The sequence below is a fragment of the Vanellus vanellus genome (assembly GCF_965231255.1).
Source record: "Vanellus vanellus genome assembly, chromosome: 5".
NCBI lineage: Eukaryota > Metazoa > Chordata > Aves > Charadriiformes > Charadriidae > Vanellus > Vanellus vanellus.
Window position 1 is genome coordinate 65,486,356 of NC_138910.1, and position 14,437 is coordinate 65,500,792.

At 39.6% G+C, this 14,437-nt stretch overlaps 1 protein-coding gene across 1 annotated transcript in view; it reads left to right on the forward strand.

Annotated features, from left to right (window-relative positions):
• The window catches only part of COL24A1 (collagen type XXIV alpha 1 chain), a gene marked incomplete at its 5' end in the record, with an annotated part of 158,634 nt that overhangs the window by 74,646 nt on the left and 69,551 nt on the right, over positions 1–14,437 (forward strand). The window contains 4 exons of the mRNA XM_082484525.1: positions 974–1,027; positions 2,408–2,452; positions 7,874–7,927; positions 9,341–9,385. Coding sequence (XP_082340651.1) covers positions 974–1,027; positions 2,408–2,452; positions 7,874–7,927; positions 9,341–9,385 — 198 coding nt within the window. The remainder of the gene's footprint in view (positions 1–973; positions 1,028–2,407; positions 2,453–7,873; positions 7,928–9,340; positions 9,386–14,437) is intronic.

Consider the following 14,437-nt stretch of genomic DNA (forward strand, 5'->3'; position numbering starts at 1 on the left):
CAGTACCTTGAGGTGGCCCATTCCATTTTCTGTTCCATTTTACTTTGCGTGCTAAGTAAACGGTTACTGGACCAGTGCCTGCACCTTCTGTCTAGACTTCAGCTTCATTTGTAAGCAATTAATAAGGCTTACACTTGGAACTTTCCCACCATTGCTTTCTTCAGAGGCTAATCATCTCTCTCCTAAAGGGCAGTTTCTCTGTTCTTGCTTTATCTGATATTGTTAAGGTTATTGTTAAGGTTAGCTTTCACAGAACATTAATAATATGTTTACACAGATTTTTTTTTTTTTTTTTTTTTTTGACACCAGGTCAAGTGCTTTTCCCAATTGCTACCGTTGTAATTGGGATGATCAAGATTTTTGACACACTACTAGCTGCGAAGTCATTTTAGCAAAGTTTTTAGAATGTTGACGTGAGCAGTCATGAAAACTTGGAGTTGGCAGAATATAAAGTGCTTTATCTCTGGGAAGCCGATTATAATCCTGACAGAAAAGTAAGGGCTGAAAATCACAAGTAGTTTTGGACGAGCTAGTAGTTTAAATTCACTTTGTAGTTCATTTCCATTGCAATGTTGTCATCACATGTTATGCTAAAGACTACCTAAATCAAAGATCTGTAAGAGTTACATTGGTTCTGCTTTAATCTTAATATGGTGTGCTTTAAGTCTTCAAAAAAGAGGAATTGTTCTTTTGTGAGCTCCAATATTTTCTTATTTCCTTTTCAAAAAGACAAAAGAAAAAAGCTTCAGAAAAATCTATGTAGTAGAAGTTTGTAAGATACTCAGTTTTCCAGCAGATATTAAGTCTGCTGCATCTTCTTCTGGCTTCGGAAGGGTAATCTGAAGAACAATGGTAAGAAATGAGCTCTGCTTCCTCAGTTTTGCATTTCTGTCCTGGTTTGTAAGAGGAGAGAAACTAGACCAACTTGATTGTTAGTTGATATAAGTTCTCATTATGTTGTTTGGATGTTTAGGGACTTCTGGGTGACCGAGGGCCTCCAGGGCCACAAGGCCCCAAAGGAGTTGAGGTAAGATGGAAAAATTATCCAATCAAGAGATTATGTTTAAAAGAAAAAAGTAGTGAGGGGTAAGAGGGTTAGACAACAATGGTTAGGTGTTTATGGTGCTGTCATGCAAATTTTCAAGTTTCTTTTGTGTTGCAAAGAGGTTTTAGCAGCCTTATGGGGCTGTGCATCCATTATGGGGTTTATTTTAGTTATTTCAGTGGAATCTCGGATAATATGTTTCTAGAGTTGGATGTGGTTCTTTTAGTTAAACTGGGGAGATGGGGGGTGGGGGGTTGTTTGGAGGTAGAAACCATACATCAATTTAATTATAGTAACCTAGATACACTTAAGTAAACAGACCCTTATTAACTGAAGGGGGAGGAAGGCAGCTCTTCATCTTATAAATTTATTGAGTATTCTTAATTCATCATCATAAAAATAAAAACTCATGTCTGAGGCTAAAAGTAATTAACTTTAGAAATAATTTAATTGGTGATTCTGGGGATAGACCTCTAGACTTCTAAGTAGCTTAATTATGGGCTTCTATGACAGATATTGAGTGAGTAAAAGCTAACAGTGGCAAAATGATCTGTTTAGTTAGAAACCAGGAAGCTGCAGATAGGATTTCTTAATTCCTCTGTTTCCTATCGCTGGTAATTTAAAAGGTTGTGTACCACTTCCTCCAAAACCTGGAGAAAATCTTCCATATTGAGGAGGATCAGTGAACCATAAAACAACCACAGCATGACATCCTGGCATGGCATTGATACAAATCCATGCTTTAATGTAACTGTGTAATGAGTGAACCCTGAATAGTTAACACTGCAGTTCCCCATCATGCATAATTATATCAGTGCACTGCGTGGCACAGGCACAGTGTCTCATTTCTTCACTTAAACACCTGATAAGCCTGACCCCCACCCTCCCTCCATCCTTGAGAAAAGACGAGGACAAACCCTGGCAAAATGGCTTGGCTAACTTAGCGACTGTGCCATAGTAACATGGAAGAGAAAAGCAGGAATGTTCCTACTGCTTTTATAGTCCTGAAGTGTCAAATGTTGACAGAAGAGAGTAACTGCAGGGCAGACAGAGAGGTTGACCTATCATTCCTGGGTCTTTCTGTGCTCAAAATTGTGACAATATTGCTATATTGGTAGGTATACCGACAGTTTCACAGCCTTTCTGGCTGCATCTAGTGCCTACAAAGGGCATGGCTTTCTGGCTAATGAATTTGTCTAAAATCAGATTAGTCTCTCTTACAGTGTTTCTATCAGACTTGGACTCATACAAATGCATATGAAGCAAAGTTAAGATGATATAATAAATACAGTTATCTGCAGATTTTCTTTTTTTAAAGATAGATTTGGCATCAAGATTATTGAAGTCCTGATTTCCTTTTAGGGAGAAGTAGGACCAGCTGGACCTATTGGAGGAGTCGGCCCAAGGGTAAGTATAAGTAATTTTGTTAGGGCAGACTATTTTTCAGCAGAAGTACTGCTTTAGAAGGTAAATTTACTGTGAGAAGTGACTGTGTTAAAATGGCATCTCCTGAATAAATATGTCTCTTCCCTCAGAACATGCTCAAAGCAGAGCTGGGAGGAGAAACAGTTTTCCGTACAAAGGATTTGAAAGGAAATCACAGCCATGGTGCACAAAATAATTTTTTTGAAAAGGAAAGAGTCAATAGCAAACTGCTTGTGCTGCTCCTTTGAGTTGGATGAAAGTACCATGCCCTTCCTAGGGACTGAACCAGCTGATAGATCAAAATATTTAAATTGGGGAATAACCAACCAGGAGACTTGGCTCACAGGGAGAAATATAAAGGATTGATGCTTTAAGAAGTTGTTTTCAAACTGATCTGGTAGGCAGTTGCTGAAAACAGTAGAGCTGGAATGTCACAATCCTGTTTGTGCTGACATGTTTTAAAAGATAAAAGTTTAAAACAAACAACCAATTTTATTAGTTATAAAAATGAACTAGTATCTAAGAGTATTTTAGTGGACTTGAAGCTTATTTTTAGAAAAATTCTCAGCTAAAAATGAAGAATAGCCTGCACCAGGGACTACAAGGATGTTGCTAAGTTTATTGAATGCAGTGCGATCTTCTGCCTTTACTTGATTTGCTTATGTTTGGTGATCACTCGCTTGTCATTTTGGATGACTTCCCATTTCTTGCATGAACTTGGGAAAGTCTTTCCCATTGTTTCCCTGTTCTAGTGTAGATATATTCCCGTGTCATTTTTCCTGTTCATTAGCTAGTCAAAGCTGGGGATTTGCTTTCTGTCAGAAATAATATTAAAACACTTATTTGCCACATGGATTAGGGGTTTTAAAAAAAAAACAAACCACAATAAAAACCCAAAAAAGACCTCTTTACTTTCAGCTGAGGAAAACATGCAAAACATTGAACAGAATTACAAAACACTTTGTGACTCAGTTCGATATTTAGTTTAATCTGCCTGAGCTTCTGCCAGGAGCCTCATGAAAATTTTTATTTTTGGCTGCATTGTACTTTAAATCTCCTCCTTGGGCAGGGCTTCATGGCTGGACAGCATCTCCCATGTTGCGCTGTGGCAATTGGAAAAGAAGATGCTGCAGCGGGTGACTCATGGGCAATGAGACACCTACCTTCACATTCTCTGCGTCACCGGGTGTGCAGAGGCCACCATCAGCTGGTGTCGAAGTGACCCAAGAGGAAAAATTTCTCTGTAACCTAGCAAACTGAAATATTTTGGGTCAGTTTGACCTAAATTATTTTGGTTTTGATTTCTCTCAATGGGAAATGTGCACACTATTGGCATGTCTTATGACTCCCTGGTTTTTCTTTCTCACAACAAGCTGTTGAGAGAAGAATGTGTGGATCTGAGGTGAGTCCCAGGGTTGCTGTCTCCAGACGTTTTTTAGTAGCTTGCTGGCTAACATCCCCTCCTGAAATGAGAGGTAGGGGAAATGGGAATTTTGCTCGATGGGGAGCCCTGCCTGTTTTTTCCCCCTCATCCTAAGGCCCATCTGCTCTTGCCTGGATTCTACAGCTTCTGTTGACTCCAGCTGTTTCACAGCTCCAGGCCAGCTTGTTTGCACTGCTGCTCTGAACTCCACTCCCATCTCTGCTTGTCCTTGCTTCTTCACTCCCACTTGTAACATAGACTGTGTGATTACACTGGAGGGGGAGAGTCCAGATCATGAAGCTGTTAAATCTGATGTAGTTTAGCAGGACTGAGTCAGTAAGCTGCTGAACACATCTGTCTTTTTAAATTATGCTTGCTTGATTGCAATTTCACGTTAATTTGATTTACATAGGCTTTGTTTCCATTTTCCATGGAAGGAGTTTAAAAAAATAAATGCTATCAAAACTATGTTGTCACTATGCTAATTAAATAGCCATGGGGGCAGGGGAGGTCTCTGAGAGGGACCTGAAGCAGTGGTCTGGCCATGCATGGCCCCGAGACACCATCAGCTGTCACTATGCCTTTAACTGACTGAGGTGTCTCTAGCTTGTTTTTTGCAGCCTCCAGGGGTGGGGAGTCTTCATTCTCCTTGGCAATCTGCTTCAGTCCTTTGCCTGTTTTACAGACTGGTTTTCTAATGTCTAGCCATTCTATCTTGAAAGTCTTGCCTTTGTCTTGCTTGCTACAATCTTGCTGCTTGTCCTACAGACCTTATTTGTAGGTATGGTTAATAGGTTAGTCCTCTTTCCAGCCACTGCTATCCTGACTTTCTTAGAGTTTGTCTAAACTGTAAAGTATCCTTGTAGGTGATGCACTGTAAACCTTTGATTATTCTTATGAAACTGTTCCAGTTTTCTCTTGGACAGTAATGGAACAGGTTTCTAATGCTTCTGGAATTCCTCATCTCTTGTACTGTGTAGTTTTCAGGTCAAAGTGTTCAGCTCCCAGTTCAGGTTTAGGCGTGCACCAGGCAGCCAGCCATAAATTTTCCCCTCATTTTTCTCCTTCCCTCCCCCCCACTCTTGTTTCTAGCATTTGCTTTAAAAAACAGGCATGAAACCAAAACTCCTGGGACTCACCTGACCAATGCTGCCAGAAAAATAGATCATCCTCTACTGGAACAGAAGGTGAATATGAACCTGTGCTCTGGTTATCAAGTCCCAGCTCAGAAAATAATTCCCATATGTTTAAAACAACTGGAGCCAAAACTGAGGATGCTTCCCTGCTTACTCAGGACATACCTCAGGTTTCATAGAGCTCAGCATGTTTGAATTTAGGAAAAGGTTTTTAAGCTGAATCTGACCATACAATTTGATTTTTCATTCATTCCTTTCCAAACCTTCCCACCCATTCAATTGCGAAGTCAAATAATTACGTTTTCTTAAATGAATCCTTCTAAATCAAAAAATGCTGATTTTTTTTTTTTTTTTTTGGTATTCATATATTTGCCCTGTGAAAATACAGTAGATGCCACATTAAAGAAGGGGCTGTGTTTATTCAGTTTCCTCCCAATTAACTCTCTTTCTCAAAGGCTATCCAAATATTAACACTGTAACTGTCAGTGTAGCTCAGCTCAGTCAGTGCATGCACTGGTGATTTTTTTTTTCTTCATTTTTTTTCTTCATTGCTGGAGCAGAAGAATGCCTTTAAAAGGGGAGAGATTGTTTTAAACCAGAATGTAAAATGGAATTGTTGTGAGTTGATTCCTTTCTGAGATACATGTGTAAACCAAAAGCTGGTATTTATGTAGTCATAAGGTGAGCAGTTCCTCCTGAAGATGGAGGAAAGAGCTCTCAAAGCTGCCCTGCTCCCCCAGTGCAGTATTTTCTGAAGGTGCCATATGTCTTCCTGTGGGCTGAACACATGTGAAGAGCTTGCGTAGGGATAGAAATAGAGTGCTAGTGAAAAATATTTATATTAAAATATACACACCTGTATCAACCCATTGTGAGGTGAAAGGAAGCACAGGTGATTGCTGTTTTCTGAAAGGGAAGGGCAGAGCTTTCAGCTAATATTTCAGGAAACAGACATTTCCTTTGTCATTTCCCTGCTCTGGAAGAGTAATTTTCTCAGGGGTTTGCAAGCAGAAAAGCAGCCATCCCTAGTTTAACCTTCTGTCAGTGGCTTTTCCTCCATGCGTAATTTACGGTTGTCTTGCATTTCTGTTTAAAGCCAAATGTGTATATTTCAAATTGCTTTACCAGTTAAATTCACTTTTTCCATTTTCTGATCAACTTGCATCTGTTGTGTGTCCTACACAGCTAGTACATAGCTGGGAGACTACAGCCAAGAAAATGTTACAATTTGTAAATCCAATTCAGTTCTGATAGGACTAAAATTATCAAGGTAGTGAATAGCAGCCACTAGGTTTCTTTTAATGAATTTTGTTTAAAACATTTTTATGTTGCAGTCTTGCTCTCTAGAAAGACCTTAAGGTTCTTTGCAGCAAAGTAGTTAAACAGCATGTAGTAATCTGCAGAAGCCCGTCACTTGTTTTTTGCTAAGCCTTGTGGAAAGACATGTCTTGCTTTGTCTGGGTCTCTCAGAACTTCTCTTTGCGGTCTTTTCTCCCTGTGTTCCTGGCTGTGCCGTTTTAATCCATTGGCAAAACCAAAAATCTGTTCCCAAAGCAGTGATATTTGTTGGAACTTGTAGGGCAAAATGAAATCGCTCAGGCAGGCAGAGAGGGAATGAGAGAAATAAAAATAGATTAATATGAGAAGTCGTGGAACCTACTAAGACAGTATAATTTTAAGCCATATAGAGAATTTCTCAGATGCCCAGAAATTAACACACATGTGCTCTGAAAGACAGGCACGGAGCAGCCAGAGCAAAAGACCCAAATGGAAAAATCCCATCTTTTTTGAAGAAACCTTTTTGTTATTCATTGCTTTAGTTGCTCTTGTCTCAGGACAGCCAATGTGGAAAGGAAAGCTCTCATTGCAGAGTCCTGTGACTGCAGTTATTTAGTCTGCTGGAACAACAGCTGATAATTTCCTTTTAGCAGAAATCTCATCTTTTTGATACTGAATCATTAAAATGTTGAATTAATTTTCTTTCTCCAGTTGTCAGACTCCAGAGGTCTCATTAGCAACTTGCTCAAGAGCCAGATCCAGACCACTGGACCTTTACTTTTGGACTAGGGTGGTTGCCTCAGAACAGATGGGGAAAGTTTGTCTAGGCAGGGCTATGCTCTTCAGATAACCAAATGGTTAGGGCCGTATTCTATGTTGTAGAGGAAATAAAGTATACCTGGAGGGAAAACAACCTCATAAAAGTGAGACATAATTAGGTTATAAACATCTAATTGAAAATTCAGGAGAAAAGCCTTCTGGTTTGTATGCCTTTGTGGATCTGTGTGAGTGACAACAGAGAAGGATGAATGTTATAAAATGCTTCAAAGATCTTGCTGTATTTCTTCTAGGTAAAAATATGTTATTAATAGACTATCACAGCACAATATCAGCAGTAAAATGCTAGTGGAGAGAGATGAGGCTTAAAATAATTAACTTGATGAACCAGTCCCTGAAGTCTAAACATCAAATTCTGTTAGTGTGAGTCCCTGTTCTGCTGGAATTAGCCAGGAGAGAACATGACCTTGCCTTTTGTTTGTCTACTTAATGCAGTTTTTAAAGTGAAATTGAAATGTGTTTGATTCTTGGATTGTGACTGGTTTTCCTCAGTGTTAACTGCTGTAAGAGTTAATATAGATTCTGCTTGCTGTGCCAGTATTTGCTGTAGTAATCAACAGTGTATTTTCAGATGTACATTTATAATTGCTCTTGCTTCAAATGTTGGTATTAAATATTACTAAACTCTACATTTTTGAATGCACATATTTCGATAAATACAGAAATTGGGATGAATTTATCTTTTAAAAATAAAATATTGACAATATTTTGTTCTAATCATTATTTTAGGGAAAGCCAGGACAAAAAGGTTATGTAGGTGATCCTGGACCGGAAGGTTTAAAGGTAGGTTATGGTTTTATGTGTGAAATAAAATGTGTTTGGAGTATTAATTATACACTACTATATACAGTGGCATGCCAGTGAAAGGATATGAGTACACATGCTTCCAGATAATATAAATGTATATCGTACTGGTGATACGGATTTCTTGCAAGATCCCATTTTGGAAAAGAAGGAACAGAGATCAGTGAGCAAAGACAGCACCTGATAAAATGCCTGGGGTTGTGAGGGTGGCTGGACCTGGGGGCAACAAGAGAACCAGGGCAGTTCCTGCACTGACAGGATTTCAGGGGCCTAAGGGGGTATGAGATGAAGTGCTGCAGTTTGAAAGAGGAGCTTGTGGCATCAGAATTTCTCAGTGCTGAGTTGCAATCTGAGGAAACAGTACCCAAATCACTGTTCATTAGGGCACTGAGATTATAGTCATAGCTGGATAATTAATCATGCATGTACACCCAGCTTGCACTTACAAAATACATAGCAAAATGTTCCAGAGTTATGTAATGTGATTTGCAGTGTTATTAAGGACAACAGAATTAATTAATCTAATATTTGATGCCAGTTCCAAGCTTTTGGGGAGAGAGGGAGAAGTTTGTTAAAATGTTATTCAAATGTCAATTTTCCTAATATTTCATAATAAAAGTAAAGTTATCAGTATTGTGCTCAGGTAACATTTACTTTTGAAGCAGTTGTGAAATAATCACAGAATCACAGAATGGTCAGGGTTGGAAGGGACCTCTGGAGATCATCTAGTCCAACCCCCCTGACAGAGCAGGGTCACCTACAGCAAGTTGCACAGGATGGTGTCCAGGCAGGTTTTGAACGTCTCCAGAGTGGGAGACTCCACCACCTCCCTGGGCAGCCTGTTCCAGTGCGCTGCCACCCTCAAAGTAAAGAAGTCCCTCCTCATGTCTGAGGACTGATCCCATCTACGTGGCACCCTCCCTTTAAGTATTTGTAAGTATTGATAAGATCCTGCCTCAGTCTTCTTTTCTCTAGACTAAAAAGACCCAAGTGCCTCAGCCTTTCCTCATAAGAAAGGTGCTCAAGTCCCCTAATCATCTTTGTAGCCCTTTGCTCTACCAAATGAAAGTAATTTGCTGAAAGGAAGATTTAAATAAAAACTAAATCATTAATGTATAGTATTTGCTGACTTAATATATTTAGTAAGCCCTTAATACATAGTTTTCATTCTTGTGGGCAAGTCCTAAATACATTAGTACATCTTTTTGTGAAATCAAAATTCACCACTGACAAATTTTTGCTGGTTGCTTAACTTTAGTTTTTAAAGTTTCAATTGGCAGATGTAATTTAGAAAATAAAGAGGCTCCTAGGAAAACAGAGGACTTTAAGATACACATATGAAAGAAATTACTTTTCTAATGAACTACATCATCTGTTTTCTACATTGAACAGGGAGAACAAGGAGACCAAGGAAACCTTGGAAAAACTGGTGAAGCAGTAAGCTTGAATTCTCCTTCTGGTTTTATTTTTAATTCTGTGTTTATTTGAGAGTGAATGAGTAATTTGTTGCAGTAACTTTCTGATTAAGTTTGCCTTTCTTTGAAGCTGTGGTGTGTTGGCTATGCTTTTGTGGTCTTTCAAAATCATACTATTTAAAGAAATTCCCCATTTTAAGTATTTTCCAGAGTTAATTCTACTTTTTTCCTAATAGGTTGATTGAACATTACAGGTAGTTGTAGGGACCTTCCAAAGCACGTTTGAGTAAGTGAACAAGTGATCCTTTTCCAGTTAAATCATTTCAGAGGCTACGTTTAGCCTGAGATGTATTTTGCAGACTTATTCTGCCTACCCTCCATAAAATCACAGAGCTCAAGGTGACCTTGAGGTGACACGTAGTCAGTCCATCCTCTACTGCCTAGGCAGGATCAGTTGTCTTTACATCACTCCTGACAGATATTTGGCTAACCAGTTATTAAAAAGCTCCAAGAATGAAGGCTCCATGACCTGCAGGCAGCCCAGGCTTCTCTATCTTTATTTTTTAAAAGTTCATGCAATTGTGTAACCTGACTCCCTTCTGCTGGAAACAGCATTTTACAAATGGCGGTTGTTATTGTGTGCCTCCTTCATGCTTTCTTTTCAGGCTAAACAGTCCCAATTCACTTAGCCTTTCATGTTTTCTAGATAATTTAAGTCACATTCTTACTCTCCTGTAGACTGTTTCCAATTCATCTAAACATCTATGACTCCAGCTTACTGTCCAAACTGTTCAGACTGCTGAGAGAAAAGAAAAATTACTTCTTACAAGGCATATTCTTGCATACAAGTGCCCATTTTTGCAATAGCATGTTGTTATTCAGTTTGTGATCCAGTCTTCAATCCTTCTTTTTTTAAAGTTGTTATCTTTCCCAGTTCATCCATTGTGGGTGCTTTTTTAGTTGATAATTATTGCTTAAACATACTGCCTAGCAATTCTTTTTGCTTAATTTAATCCCCTGCCCTTTTGTATTTTTAACTTTTGTCTGGGAATTATGAGCGGGTGTGAGCTGGTTGAGCCATGCTTGAGTTACCTAGATGTTGCATATAACATGACTAAATTAGTTTTGTGTCTTGAGTTAAGGTATGCCTAGGAGAGATACCATAGACTGGTTTGGGCTCAGTGCTGTACTACTCACATAAAATCTGTTCAACTTAGGCAGCAGTCAGAGTGAGCTACCCAATTTCTGCAAAATATCAAGCAGACATACCCCAGGCAGCTCATCAAATAGTTGGTTACCACTGAAATTATTTGAACTGCTTGTAAGTCAAATCAACTCCTCTGTGCACTCTAAAGACTCTGTGCTCCAGGGAAGGGAACCGAGAAGCTGGACTCTCCCTCAGTTAAAAGTATCTGCTTAGACAGGAATCACGGAATCACTGAATGGTAGGGGTTGGAAGGAACCTTTGGAGATCATCTAGTCCAGCTCCCTGCCAAAGCAGGTTTACCTACAGTAGGTTGGACGGGAATGCATCCAGGTGGGTTTTGAATGTCTCCAGAGAAGGAGACTCCACAGCCTCTCTGGGCAGCCTGTTCCAGTGCTCTGTCAGCCTGAAAGTAAAGAAGTTTTTCCTTGTATTGAGACGGAATTTCCTGTGCTCCAGTTTGTGCCTGTTGCCCCTTGTCCTATCGCTGGGCTCCACTGAAAAGAGTCTGGCCCCATCCTCTTGACACACGCCCATTAGTTATTTATGTGCATTGATGAGATCCCCTGTCAGTCTTCTCTTCTCCAGGCTAAACAGATCCAGGTTTCTCAGCCTTTCCTTATAAAAGGGGTGCTCCATTCCCTTCATCATCCTCATAGCCCTCTGCTGGACTGTCTCCAGTAGTTCGTGGTCTTTCTTGAACTGGGGAGCCCAGAACAGGACACAGTACTCCATTTGTGACCTCACCAGGGCAGACTAGAGGGGGAGGATGACCTCCCTCGACCTGCTGACCACACTCTTTTTAATGCGTCCCAGGATACCATTGTACTTCTTGGCCACAAGGGCACACTGCTGGCTCCTGGTCAACTTGTTGTCCACCAGAACTCCCAGGTCCCTCTCTGCAGAGCTTCTTTCCAGGAGGTCAACCCCTAACCTATACTGGTGCATGGGATTATTCCTCCCTAGGTGCAGTACCTTACAGTTGCCCTTGTTGAACTTTGTAAGTTTTCTCTCCACCCACCACTTTAGTCTGTCCAGTTCTCGCTGAATGGTGGCACAGCCCTCTGGTATGTCAGCCGTTCCTCCCAGTTTTGTGTCATCAGCAAACTTTCTGACGGTACTCTCTGTCCCCTCATCCAGGTCATTGGTGAATATGTTGAATAAGACTGGGCCCAGTACCAACCCTGGGGAACACCACTGGTTACGGGCCTCCAACTAGACTGTGCCACTGATCACGACCCTCTGAGCTCTGCCATTCAACCAGTTCTCAGTCCACCTCACTGTCCACTCATCTAAGCCACACTTCCAAAGCTTACCTATGAGGATGTTATGGGAGACAACGTCTAAAGCCTTGCTTTTAAAGTCAAGGTGGTCAACATCTACTGCTCTCCCCTAATCTACCTAGCCAGTTATGCCATCATAGGAACCAATAATGCCATAAGGTCCACTTAAAACTCAGCCAGCCTATCTCTAAATGAGCAAGTATACTCAGCAGTCATTTCATCCATAGCTTTGTTTAGCAGTTTAGACATAGCAAAACCTTCATTTTGTTAGGTTGTAATCACAGCTGTAAAGCAAGAATTTCCTTTCCTTATAATACCATTTGGAAAATCTGGGGGGGGTTATATTGCTGAATGGTTAGGGCAAACATGGATAAGTACTGGAGAATGAGGATGTCATGGTAGAGGAGAACAGACGGGTCATCATAACATACACTTGCTTTTTTTTTTTTTTATTCCAACAGTGAGCAAAATTAAGCTTTACATATGAATTCTGTCTTTCAGCCTGTAACATGTTAGGGGAAATTGATAGCATTTATTCTGTTGTACAGTGCCACATGCACCAAAATCCTCAATAAAAGACAAAGCTAAGCTCAATCTTAAATCACTACATTAATAACAGTACACAAAAAAGTCTAGTTACTTAACCTTAAGTTTCTGGATTTGTCATGGGCTTTGTTTTGCTCCTCAGTGAACTTCAATTCAGTGCACGTTTTCCACAACTCAGATATTTTGTATGAACATAATATCATTCACTGCTAAATGAGCTCCATTCTAATGGAAATGTAATATTCACTAGCTCAAATATATAATCAATGATTATATGTTGCAGTGGTGATTAATAAAATAATTATACTAACTACCTTGCTGTAGTCAGGGACAGGCTACAAGAACAAAATAACAAAAATATTCTTTGTGCCAAAAGAGGGCATGTTGCAGCCCTGTTACAGTGTTATAAAGAAAGGTAATTATGGCTCATTATTTATTACCACTTCCCACACTTGCTGTTTGGAGAATTTGCATATGATACAGGATGACATGAGATACCTGAGAACTGAAGCGGTTTATAAGCTATTGATAAATACTCTTTATTTTTACTTGTGGACTGTAGAATGTCTTCCGCTTTATGTACATGCATTTTAATCAAATGAGCTTTATAGGCCCTTGATCATATTACCTTTGCATTATCTGGCAGCAGAGGACTAACACCCACTACATGGTCTTTAGGGGGATAATATATATTATCTTGTGTTTAAGGCCAATGGTAAAACACCAAGAGCAGGAGACAGCCTGTCAAACGCACTCAGCAGAACTCACAGGAAGACCTTTCAAAATCCCTTTGCTTCATTTTATTCAACACTGTAATCTGTAACAGTTAAGCTATTCCTAAGTAAATTGAAGAGTACTAGAAGGAAGAGGATGGTTTTTCTCATATGCAGAAAATGGTTTTCCAGATGTGAGTCCTGATACAAAATATTCACTTCTGTACACTTTGGATGCAGTTTTTAATTCCAGCTTCTCAACAGCTTATGCTTGTAACAAGTAATTTTTCTTTTCCTTGGTGTACAGAGAGAATACAAACTTCTTAATTCACAGAAAAATCCACTCGCAGTATTGGCCCTGGTGGCATACATGATGACTCCAGGACATTTCTGGAATCAAACATGCCACACACACACAAAAAAAAAAAAGCTTGAAAAACAAAGGACAAAGTACAAGAGCAAAATACAAATACTACTAGGTGCTGTGACAAATTTTGAGATGGAGCCCAAAAGAAGGTATGGAGTAAGGCATCTGTCTTTATTGATGCCTTGTGAAGTTTGTGTTATCAGATGCTTGGTGACACCAAATACCTAGAGGATTTGTACAAGTGGCGCTGAACAATGTGCAATTACTGTACAATGTGTTTAATAGTAAAGACAAATGGAAAAAGAAATTACTAAAAAGTTGATAGTAAGTCCAATGTCTAAAATTCTGTGTGTATGGTTGCTTTCTTCTGCCTCTCCACCCCCTCCCCCCCCCTTTGTGATCTTTATTGACTGAGTTTTTCAAACTCCAGAATATGACACATACTTTTAAGTCCGTGGTTGAAATATATGATACTGTTTTTCTAGCAATGGGGAATCCATCACAGTATTCCAGTTCTCCAAATTAAAACTAGTCCATTTCCCCAAAAAAGCTGTCAAAAGAAGGAATTTTGCAATAATAAATCCTGTAAATGTTGAATTCATAGCAAATTATGACATGAAGCACATGTGTGTGTCTGCTATTGATACCAAAGGGTTGCACCAATAGTTTTCTTCTGTTTCTTTCCATTTTCTTACTTTTCCTGGTGTCATCCATCTTCTGTCTTTGACTAATACATCTGTCGCTGCTTCTGAGGTGCCAAAATAGTTATTGCTTTTCTGTAGTAGCTCTTCCAGGTCAAGTACTGCTTAATATCTGCTTAGAAAAATACAGATGGCAACTGCGCAAAAGCAGAGAAGTTCCAACAGCAAGAGATTGGACCATAATGCTTGGTTATTCAGTCTAGTAAGATGGGATATGTGCTGAAATTCAGCTTTGTCAATGGGCTAGAAGCTGTATCGTC